The 12,671-nt window shown below is 37.1% G+C and overlaps 1 protein-coding gene across 1 annotated transcript in view; it reads right to left on the bottom strand.

The window, feature by feature from the left end:
* LOC104078814 (islet cell autoantigen 1-like) overlaps positions 1-12,671 on the bottom strand; it is a 42,202-nt gene that overhangs the window by 6,415 nt on the left and 23,116 nt on the right. The window contains exons 6-7 of the mRNA XM_009580598.1: positions 1,732-1,857; positions 1,444-1,542 (exon numbers count right to left, since the gene is read on the bottom strand). Of these exons, the coding sequence (XP_009578893.1) occupies positions 1,444-1,542; positions 1,732-1,857 (225 nt within the window). The remainder of the gene's footprint in view (positions 1-1,443; positions 1,543-1,731; positions 1,858-12,671) is intronic.

Below are 12,671 nucleotides of genomic sequence, written 5' to 3'. Positions count from 1 at the left end.
CTGCTGAAACCTGGACATAAACTCTGGCTAAAACCTGTATTCCATGATGTGGACTATGAAAGAAAGAAGCTTAGAGTTATGTTAACTTCATAGCAAATGAGGACTTCTGCAAGACAGGATTCTTCAGAAGCTGGGTAAGATGAAACAGTTTATGAGCCTCCTTTTTTTGTCCTCTGGTCAGGAGAGATTGAGCTTGAAATTTGTTTGTTTGGTCTGTTGTGATGTTTCAAGCTGCAGGAGTAACAGTCTCCACAAGCTCTTTATGCACTTCAAAGTTCAGGAACTGCTCCCTCCCAACCCACATTCTAGAAAACAACTTTAAATATAGCATAGTCATGTACAGACAAGTTTGGTAGTCTGGGGTGAATTAAACCTTATACCTTCAGGTGCTTCTTTTCCAGGAACTCTGGGGTAGCCACAGGCTATATAGCACAGTGCAGCCCAACTTCCACTTCTACATGTCATATGCACAAGCATTTAATGGATTGAGGCTATGACTTGTAATTGTTTTCAAACTGGGTCGTCTCTCCAAGAAAACAGCAGCTTTGCCACACACTGTTCATTCCTCACTTTCCTCCCGCTGGTAACACTTCTGTCAGACCTCCTTCAGACAAATACTATTTCTTTCCCATGCAAACAGGATCAGCCAATCACGTAGTGATTACATTGTAGAAAATAACTACAGGACAAAACATCTATGGGGATAACTGGAAAGTTAATGAATTTTTTCACAGTTTCCTATTCCTCTACTGAACCTCAAATTGCAACGGGCAAAGCAACTTCCTATGCAGAGGAAGGCATGACCAGGAAAATACAGTGCTGAGTGCTTGTTTTTAGATACCTGGTGAAACTCTGAACTCAGACTTCAGTCAGATACTGCACATATTCCATATTCAAAGATTACAAAGGATCAGCAAATATCACTAGTCAAGCAAAATAGTATTCCTCACAGCAGTTAAGGGGTAGTAAGTCTGAGTTCTTCAAAACAGACGTGGGAACCCTGAGCATCTATGTACTCATATTTAGTCCAAAAAGGTCTTCTTAAAGAATGTGAGTTTTTAAAAACAGATGCAAAGGCAAAGTAGTATTAATTCACTTGCAGGATTCTGGAAGGCAACATAAATCCCTAATTCTGCTGGATTTTATGATTCTTTAGGAACAATCAAACACAATCCCAATTAGCACTTAAACATACTTAAATGCAGCCCTGAATAATGTCTGTCGCTGAAATAGGTCCCTTAGTCACTGTACTCTACATGCAGTGTTTGATCCTACTAGCCAGAAGTGCATTTAACAGAAAACCTGTATTTAAATGAAAAGACAGGACAGGGATAAAACTGTCAGACAATATATGGACAAAATATGAGTGTGTGCTTTCTACATCCTTGTATGGTCTTTTATTTATTATCACTGGGTATCCAAACATATCTATATATTCCTTACCTTTAACATACTGAATTCATATGGCTGATAACCTTTGAAACTTTCATGGATGGCTGCCATCGTGTGCGAAGTTTTTTCCCAAAAATGAAGAAGTGTTGTCTGGAAGGTAGGATAAAATTTCAAAGCAATGTTAGCTTTAAAATCAATCTGCTTTCAGTGCAAATTTCACATCTCCCTTCCAATACTAGTTATATATTCTTACTATTGAATATTGCCATGGTAACCTCTTAAAAAAACATATATTAACAGGAAATCTTTCTTTTGGAGGTCAACATTTTCTTTGGATACCTGATACGTTGTTAACACATGAGAAAGGAGGTTGCATCTGCTTGCTCCCAAAAGATCCACTTTTTGACAGACATCAGTCTTCAGTTTGTCAAAGTTGAGTTTTGCATGTCGCACTTGAGCTTGAACCTTCAAATAAAGGGACAATTGTTTATGTAGTAATTTTTTTTCTCCGTTTTCCTATCCCAGCTTCATGAAAGAGTAAGCTAATCCAACTTTTAGGGAAATCAGACAACTGAACAAACTCAATTAAAACTTATATAGAACTTTATTATAGCATCAATCCCACTGAAATTAAGATATGGCAGGCTGATATGTGCTAAAATATGGCTTTTACTATCTTCTATGTTACTATTTTTCTAATATATTCAGTGAAGAAATTTTATTTTCTAACCCCTGTTTATAAGATGGGTATTAGTATTAAATACATACTGAGAAGATAATAATTGGAAAACATACTCATTTTGGTTATCTCTTTACAGAAATACCAATTCAAAGCCTGACCAACAAATTTGGAACTAAAAGTTTACTACACAATATACAGCCACACAGGCAAAGATGTCTCCACGTACCTATAGTAGGAGACAAATTATACTGACAAACTTTAAAGCCGATCTGCAACTCTTGTTGACAATATAGCACTTGAATAACTTTGAACTACTATGAAAATTTTGCTCATTAAAGTTTTCCTTCTAAAACAGAGCGCTTTTCCTGTTTATTGCTATTAAAAAAAATACCAAGGTCCCCTTTCTTAGGAGCAAACAATTTCAGTTTCAAAGGGTTTTAGTTTTTCAAATTATTCTTCTACCACCTGTTAAGTATATACGAGACACTGTCTGTTACACAAGCTGCACGTGTTTGACAACAATACTGGTATTCTCATGATCAGGTATCAGGGTAGAAAGTTGATGTAGGCGTTGTGTACCCAGGATCCCCCATTTTTATGACAGCTTTGTACACTACCATAATACTATATTAACAAAACAAATTTGTTTATAACAAAATTTGTATACAAAATTTAGTTTTCTTCCAAGGAAATGGGAAACAATCAAACCACAAAGCATGATGATTTTCCTATAACTCTTTCACAGTTACAATAAAATGTTTACCCAAAAAAACCTTCACAGTGGAAATTAAATGAATGCAAATTAAATACATTTTCTTTCCTTTACTTGCCTAACTCAGAGAGTAAGCTGATTTTTTTCAGCATACGCAGACTCAATCAAACAAGATCTGACAAACTTGTATGCTCCTGATCTTCAGAAGTGAATCCAGAACCTTGCAGCAAGTGCCTGTGCTCCTTGTGCAGTAAGGACAGATACATACCTCAAAATGCAATCTGAAACGTTAGGGTTACCATATTTCTAATCTTACTTTCCCAAACTCACTTAGAGTATATGAGACTTCCAACCAGGCAGAAAAACAGCAGAAGTGCTGCATCACAAATTCATCAGATGACCTACTCACACAAATTGTGAGTTGCTGGATGCATGGCAACTTTTTTTCACTGATCAGATTGGCTCTGCATAGGTAATATAATAGGGTTGCATGTATCATAGGCCTGATATGTTCATAACAAAGAAAGTACCATAATTCAAAACTTCTGATAAATGCAGCATCTCACAGGTGAGATTTTAACTGCAGAAAAAGATGATGCCTAGAAAAAAATACTTCTCCCCCCCAAATAAAGAAACAGCAGTGATACTCTACCTTTATAAAATAGCTTTGTGGTTAGTGCATTCATCTAGAAGGGGAAGTCTTCCAAGACAACTCCACATATCACACCAAGCAATCAATGAACAAATCTTGAGTTCTGGTAATAACAACTACATCTCAAACTTCTGACCTGTGCCAGTGCTCTAACCACAAGACTACAGCATCTTACTATTGACTTGCTTTGTTGTTTTGGCATATTGAAGAGCTTCAAACCAAAGAGGGTTGTGCAGAGCTGGAAGAGTTCTTTGATAACAAGGAGATGATTTGGTGAGGTGGAGACCAATTTGAATTCCCTCAGGAAGGAGGAAATTGCTCCCATGGCTTCCACTCCTTAGGCAAGTATAACAAATGCTAAGCTATGATATAAAAAGCAAGGAGCACCTACTGCCAAGCTATCCCCCTACAAACTACAATATTTTGTGAAAAGCCTCACCCAGTCGGAACTACGCTGGCATGAGCTGAGGCTGCCTCTTAGTTTGGGATCCTCGAGGGACTTTACTTCTTTTAGCTTGAGGATCTGTGCCTGGCTGAAACCCAAGTGAGGCACTATGTTACCCATGCCAGGAGAAGTCCCATCCCACCCACAACTATCTAGTCAAAACAGCAGGTGGGTAAAGAGCTTATAATTAGGCAGCAAGCAGAGGAGGACGGGAGCAGTGGCAGAAGCAGCGGGGAGGCTTTATCCATTGCTGGATAACACACCTTTGTCCTGCATTAGGTCTTCAAATCCTTTATTTGCTTTAGCTCCGAGTGACTGAGAGCACGGATTTACAACTTTGGTCTAAACAGGAGAATTGTGAAGAAAATCATGGGTCTGTGCAAGAAGGTACTTCTAACTGAAATCCAAACATGAGATTACCTTATGGCTTATTATTGCCAGCAAGAATTGCTACAACAGGAAGGTATTTAAGTAAGAGATGTTGTAGGGCTCTGAAAAACCTAGTGAGACTTGAGACTAAATTCTGATCTCAGTTACAGCCATGAAAATCCAGACAAATTCAACTGATTCAATTTCCACTGACTCGTGGAAATGTGTCAAATAAAAAACTGTATTTTGCAATGGTGCAGCTGCGATCAGAATCCCTTTCCTATTGAGTATATCATAGCGCTGGTGAAAACATAGTAAGAACAGCTGTGGCTTTGTAGACTGATAGTCCAAGTGAGCAAAGATTGTTAGTTCTGGGGAATATAAATACTCTGTCAGAGATGGTCAGAAAAAAACAAAAGTACTGCTAAAAGTAATTATAAATTTCTACAACTGCAAGTCTGCACAAGGACTTTATACAACAGACTGGGATTTGGGTCTACCTCATGTCTCCAACTCCTTAAAAGAAGAGAAAAAAATCCAGAAAACAAGAAACCTGTAAAGTTTGAGTTGTAGTCTTCCTGCATACAGTCCTCAGGGATATTTAGCAAGAAACAATGTCAGCATTTATCTTAACTGAACATGTAATTAATGTCTCTTTTAAAAGCTAGAGCATTCATAAAGAGTGATCCACAACACAATGTGGAATACAAACCTGTATGTTTGACATGCTTATATAGATGATTCAAAATACTTAATGCTGTGTTACCAAATGCCACACATTTCTCCTGCCAACCAAGGAAGATGCGATACTATGAGAACTATTAAATTAAGGATGCTTTTAGGTTTTTTGATATACTGAAAGTTTATGGAGCAGAAGTACTCTCCATTTTGCAGCAGCAGTGCAAGGACAGCCTATAAAGAACACTGTATACTACATCAGCATGACCTTTTGCCTTTTATGTGTGCCAATAAATGCGTTTTCAATTCAAATTATTATTAGACATCTTTTAAGATTACTTGTAGCTTCAGGAATTAGACATAAAACGTTAGTGCTTACAAAGCATAATCTACTTAATACCACACAAGTTATCAGAATGAACCTTTGGTTTTCTACTCAAAGGAAAGCTGATGTAATACATACTAATCTTCTCCCTTCTCTGCAATTACTCTCTAAGACATGAGAAACAGGACCTCATTGTGGTCTCAGTCCTGCAAATTTTTATTCATATATTTAACTTCATTAAAGCCGAACGTACAAAATTTCTTCAAAATTCTGGTCTGAAAAGTGTCAGGATTTTACTGACTGTAAGAGAACTGCACCGATCCAAATGCAACTTAGACATTTTATGATGAAATAGCTCCTAACCATCTGACAATGTAGGTGCTAGCTGTGAGCTTTATGCTGTACAAGAAAATCTTATGGTACTACTGTTATAAAAAAGATTATTACTCTTCATCTTTTTCTAAGCAGCAACCAGGAGCAACCTGCTTTTAATTTCCCAGTGCAAACATCTAAGTACAATATTTACGGAACAGAATTCTTTAAAGCAAGCACATAAGAAAACATAAATTTGGAAAGCAATACCTTATTAAATCAATAGCTTGATAAACTGTAAGGTACCAGATAAAACTGAAATAATTTTAAAAGACTAAAATAAGTAAGTAAGTAAGTAAATAAATAAGTGTTAAAATCCTAAATCCTGGGGGCTTGAAAGTCAGATTCTGGTATGCTTGATTGTAAGGGCAAATATTTGCTAACACAGGTTCCTAAACCTGTATTCAAACAGAAAATTCCCAACCTTCAAGAGTGCTAACATAAAAAAAAAAAGAGCAATGTTCAGACCCAGTTAAAAAACCCTATTCAGTATATTCAGTTACTAAAATACATATTTGTCATGTATTTTCAAAGAATCTTTAAGTCCTCTACAGTACATCTGTGTTACTAGTTGCTTTTAGTCTACCATAAAACGCAAAATTTATTTTTAGTAGTAGCCCAATTTCAGGGACAACTCAGCTAGTGAAGCATCATCTCCAACATGAATTTATGTTGGATAAATGCACTTATGTTGGATAAATGCACTAACTCACTTTATATAGAATACATTTTTGTCTCAGCATTTCCAACAGCAGAAACAGATGCTTCCAGTCTAATTTGTCACCCAACCTCTCACTTACTCGATCTGAAAAGCATGCACAGCGTGTGTATAGGCTGGAATGAGGGTGGGTAAGTAAATCAAGAGGGAAAAATGCCTGGAGTATAGCAAACCTTCCTGTTGGGGGCTCTGGGTAAACTCTACCAGCAGATGGAATTAGCACAAATCTCTACATTAAATAAGCATAGCTCCTCTGGCATACCTGATCGTTGTAAAGACTACGTGAAAATTAAATGCAAACTGAAGTAGGCTGCAGGTTGAGGACAAAGTATTTAACTTATAGCATATCTTACAGCATTTCTGCATATAGCACAGAAAGTATAAGGAACTAGATTCTCAGTTCCCACAGAACTGTAATAACTTCATAGCTTGAGTTGTGTTATGACAAGGAGCACCCATTATACTTTTACAGAAGCATATATAAGCACTTGATGATGTTTTTTTTCCTTTTTTTTTTTTTTTAAAAAAAATTCAAGATCGATGGTGGGTAGTCAGAGAACAGAAAAGGTAATGTTTTATACAAAATAATACCTGTAATTAAACTTTTCCATGTGCAATGTAAGGACTTTCAACGTCTTGCACAGTACTAAACCTGATTTCAGTGTGCTTTGGTATGTTCTACATCTTGCAGGCTATACTTTGACTCAACTGTTCCCTTGGGTTGGAATAGTATTTATTGCATTCACAAATCTCTGCTCCATCAATGTGTAGGAATAACACGTAAGAACAATGGTTAAAGAAGAGGTAGCATACTTCTGTTCGTCTGCTTCAGCCTTGGTTATTAAAATCTTCATTTATGATCTGATGAGAAACACTAACAAAAATTAATGTTAGGAGATGAAATTTATAAAGCGAGAAATGCCTAGCTAAAAAGGAAAACTACTTGGACAGTATAATAGATCCACATAATATGTCTTAGGTCTGAAGTCAAGCAGGTGCACATCAGATTTGTTCAAGAAATGAAACTATTCTTGAGATATAAATTTAGATAACCTAAAGTGCATAATGAGTTCCAATGATTCTATTTCTTAAATTTGCCATTTTGGACTTAATTATGATCGTCTGCGCTTGTGCACGCATCCCCATGCAACTCATCCTATTAAGCTTGTTTAAGCAAATTTGCAGTCATGTTGCAATTCATATAAAGGACTTAATTACCGTTGCATGTTTACCTGTCTCACTCTGGAAAGCAACAAAAGTACTGTCTGCCTTTCTGCCACGCAAGAACAACCAATGTGTCAGCTTTGAAAGAGAAGTTATGTTTGTGTGAGGAGAGGAAAACCCGCAGGTACACCTGCCATAAAGACTCCCTTTTTCTTCTTTTCCCATGCAAGACTAGCAGAGTGGAGCTGCTACCTATGACTCAGATTCCCAGTCACTACAGCAATACAAGCAAATAACACTTTGAAATGGCTGTCGAAAATATGAATTTCCTGTGTCGAGGTAGGTTAAATGTATCAGTAAATTCATGCGGAAAGACAGTAGATAAGTGAAAGCTGAATTAAACGTGTATTAGGCTAATTGCATTGTAAGAGAGAAAGATTCTGGAAAGGAAACTGGGACAACTTTCTGGTATCCTAAAGTGCTAGAAAACTCTCATTATATACAGACTTGATCAAGGCAAGTCTATCACAAGATACAAACAGCACAAGGACTTTTCAGCCACCAAAGACCATTTTTCTAGTGGCTGAAACATTCATGGTGAGAAACAAACTAAATATTCAACTGAAACACAGTGATATCCAACATAATCCAATGAAATCAATACATACTCAAATAATTGCAAATATCTACTAACAAATTACCTGCCATAATTATCCAGAGATTTTAGATTTAATTGAAGCATCTAATTCACCTGTTCAGATTTCTCACTGGAGGCTGCAGCATGCTCATGACAGTCCTGAACTGAATGTAAGCAACAGAGGAAGAATGCTAAAGTACAGCAAAGGAAAGGGGGCGGGGGGGAAGAAAAAAGAAAAATAGAAGACAGAAGAAACGCTATACACTCCATAACAGAACATAGAGAAATGCAGCTCAATATGGATTAGTGTAGCAGTAGCAGCATTTCAGTGTATCTACTGGGACTAAGAGCAATCATGTTTCTCTGCCAAACACCTTGATCTGAAACATCAATTGTCTACAAACAGAACGAGCATAAAGTCATCACACGCTGGTAAAAAGTTTTTTTCCTTCAATCACAACATTTTTGTTTCTAGTCAAAACAATCAAATCTCCACGATTTTAACATGTATTTTCTCTCCTTACTCTATGACAAAGCGGTCTAGAGAAAAGAACTAGTAAAAAGTCACATCATAACTGAAATGTTATTCCCCCAAACCCGGTAGCTTTCATGCAATCTTTGTCATTCAAGCCTGCTACATTTTAGCTATTTTCACAATCCTACCCTATTTGAATTCGCATGATAGAATCATTCTTACACTTAGTTTTCCTTCTCAAAAAATGAGTTTAGTCAAAACAGGATTTTTCATCTACCTCTGCAATCGGAATGGGAGACAAAATAACAGCCATAATAGTTTAATTCACATGCAAGAACAATAGCCTCTGATGATAATTCACATTTTCATTTGAATATGTGACTATTCCCTTTGTTTTCAATAGTATTGCCCATTATTATTTAACATTTGTATTACAGCAGTTCCTGAAGGTTTCAATAAGACTGGATCCCATTGTCCTTGACACCAAAAAGCACTGAATAAATTACAGGTCTGTCCCAGAGTTGTGGAATACTTAAGCACAAGCCTAAGTGTTTGAAGGACAGGGGTCTTAAATTAATATTGTGCTGGGAAAACAAGCCCTTACTGGGTATGTACAGTGTTGAGTGATTCTTGTCTCCCAGGATGTGGGGGGATGCAGTCTACCCCACCAGAACATTATAACATTATAGCAGCCACTTGTTCCCTTTTGCAGAATAAAACAACTAAAGATCCCTGTCTTGTAAACGTGACCATGAACAGCCTGCACCATTCCATCATTTCTGTGGTACAGTTCTCTTAAACCTCCATTGCGTTATACACACGTACATGCGCACGTACACGCAGGCCTACTACAAACTTTTCCACTGCAACATCTACCAGCTAAAAAGCATTAGAGCTGCCACTGGGTGTCTGGATATAACAAATTCAAGCAAACTTCAGCCTTCAGCTGTGCTCCTGATCTCAGAATTTGGAGAATCTGAAGGGCTTGGAGGGTTTTTTCTCCTGCTTATACTGATTTATAATAAAAATATAAACATATCCTGACTGGTGTGAAGATAAATTTGAACTCTTCTACATAGAATTCCAAGTTTTGTGGGGCGCATTTTTTGCAATTTCTCATGGGTAAGGCCGTAGGATTTTAAACTCCTCTCTCCCTTTTCCTTCTGTCCCCCTCAGGAAGGGCTAAAAAAGATGCTATAGACAGGAGAATATTTGTGTACCAGGCAAGGAAAGGATTATATGACAGAACTAAATTTCACATGGACACTTTACACCGACACATGATAGCTTTGATACAACACACAGTTCTAAATTACTATGCAGTAACATGCAACTGATAATAAAACAGAATTTCTGAAGTCCATGAAATTAATAGAAATAAAAGAACTGTTTCGGTGTTTTATTCCCATCTGGGCCTGCGATGCTGTATTATGCTATAGAACAACTGGGGGGTTAATTATTTTTTCATTAGGAAAGTGATCATACTCTGATAGCTCTTACTTCTGCCTCTAACATGCTCTGCTGCCCTGAGGCACTGAATAAATTATAATTTGAAACGAAAAAAATTAGGAGGTTTTTAAGAAGCTATATTGAAGGAACTTTGCAAAGTTGCATTACTTAGACCCTAAATGACATATACTTTCATATATATATTTATCATTAGCGTATCATCTCCCAGAATGGAACAGAACAACCTGAAAATCTCTTAAGGTTGGATGATAATGTTCTGTACTTTAAATCTATTAGCAATTGCAACTGTTAAAACCTTATCCACCTAGAAAACAATGTAATTGTGTCATAGGGAACGATTAGTATATTTGTGTTGGATTAAGTTTTCACAGTTTGAAAAATACATCAGATGTCATTAGTTTTTTAACTACTACTATTTAAAAATACTGCAATTTTTATACTATTTTAAATAAAACAAACTTATACTTAATTTACTTTTTTCAGTATGTTAAAAACACTTTATTAGAAACATTCAGGTATCTGTGAGTAACAAAGTTTTAAGCTCCAGGAAGCACCAAAAAGGATCCCATATTTTCTCTGATTCTGTGATTTTCAATACGTCCTGATAGGATATGGCTCATTTCAGCAGTTCTTTGAGGAGGACCATTATAACTCCCATAATAATCTTCAAAATTGTAGCCACTATTTTGGCTCAGTTTTTGCCAGAATTTGTCCCTCTGCACAGCAGGATTCCTATCCCCTTGGTCATTCATACCTGATGCAGTTTTGGGAAGTTTTCTAGAAAAGTGTTCCTAGACAGTTGCCATGTATCTGACTAGAGAGCTTAAGGCCAGAACAAATCAATAGATTAACATCACAAAATATTACTCCTGAACTTACCGTAAGGCACGTCTTCCAGAAACACATGCTAGGTGTGCTTAGCTCAGATGTTGACATCTACATTGTTACCCTGTGATCTGTTTTAGGGCATGGAGATCTGGCAAACACAAACAATTGAGACTACAGTTTGGTTCACGTTACCCTAAAAGAGCCCGTTTCTCTCCACTGGACTATAAAGGGAGCTCTTGTTGATTAGTTTAACAGCAGATGTCTGAAGTTAGGTTTCATAAATCCTAACCTAAGTGATGTGCAGGAAAAAAAAAACAATTTCCTTTATTGCTAATAACCATAAGTATTTAAATTCGTGCCTTATTTACCATTTGAATTCATCCAGCATAATCTTCCAAGCCATGATTCTTGATAAACTCCTGATGCGTAGATTGAGGAGCCTCAGCAACTTACATAACATGGTCAAGCCAACTCTTCATCTTCTCTTTGTTAAACAAGACAGATTGACTTAGAAACACCTCGTCTTAAGTAATTTCCCCTAGTCCTCAAGTTACATCTTACACATTTTGATACTCTCCCTCTCCAGTTTTTCAAGCCAGAGATGTGGACTGCGATCTGTGCTCACTCAAACTGCATCGAGAGACTACTGCCACTGGCTGACAGCTAAGCTGTACCTTTACAGAAGATCTTCACAAAAACTGTTGCAGAAACCTTGCAAATCTAGTTGCAGAGCTGCAATGGGCAATTTGCTGCCTGGGAGGAGAAAAGAATTAAATATACAAAAGAGATGAAATTGTGATTAAATATACAAAAGAGCTGCTTAATCTAGAACTCCAAATATACACTGTCATGTTGTTTGTATCTCCAGTCACTAGAGATGCAGCCATTGTGCTCGGGATACAAATATATCCCAGACAAACCACTACTTCCATTCTCTGTTCTCTTCTTTGACCACAGAGCCTCATGCTTTTCTATTCTCCTGCCTATGTAACTTTGTCCTAATTTCTAGCCCTGTCCTTATCCTCTCAGCACCTTGGGTCGGATGCCTGCCTTTTTCTTCCTGGTTTGAAATCCATGCCTATGGTCCTGGGTAGAGGAGAATGTCATGTTAAAGAGCAAAGTGCATTTTTAATGAGCATTGCTGCATTTTTTTCTTCTTTAACAGCAATACAAAAATATAAGGTAAGAAAAGATGTTTTTAGATACACTGAGTTAACTACTGCTATTTTTAAATCCCAGTAGAGGATTTTTTCTAAAAGATATTAAACAAATATCTTATTTACCAAACAGCCAGGTTGTGGACGTGCACCATGACTTCTTTGTGGATTTTATTCAGTAGAATATGAAATTTGCTCTTTGCGTCACATGCCACATTTCCCTCTTAAGTTTTTCAGTACTCAGCCTGTAAAAATTTTACGGCCTTGAGCCTCTTGGCTCACACGCCACCTAACTCCAGCCTGGCAGCAATGAGTAAGCCATGGTCAAAACCGCTTACTTCATAACCACTGACTGTCAGCAGATGTGAGCAATTCTCTGACCCCTGTGAGGATATAAGGTTATGGCTGGCTTGAATATTCTTCCTTTTTTTCCCCTCCAAAAAACAAAGGATGGTTGTACCATCTTCTGATATATTCAATGACAGCTGTCACAGAAATGGAATCCTACCAAGTAGCTTTCCCTCTCTCCTGTATGCAAACACATACACATTTATCTTACTCTTTTCTCTCTTTCTTTTCTCCTACTGCCTCACTT

The sequence above is a fragment of the Fulmarus glacialis genome, unplaced genomic scaffold, assembly GCF_000690835.1.
Source record: "Fulmarus glacialis isolate BGI_N327 unplaced genomic scaffold, ASM69083v1 scaffold9816, whole genome shotgun sequence".
Lineage (NCBI taxonomy): Eukaryota > Metazoa > Chordata > Aves > Procellariiformes > Procellariidae > Fulmarus > Fulmarus glacialis.
The sequence above is the reverse complement of the archived record's forward strand: the minus strand, read 5'-3'. Positions and strand labels throughout refer to the sequence as shown.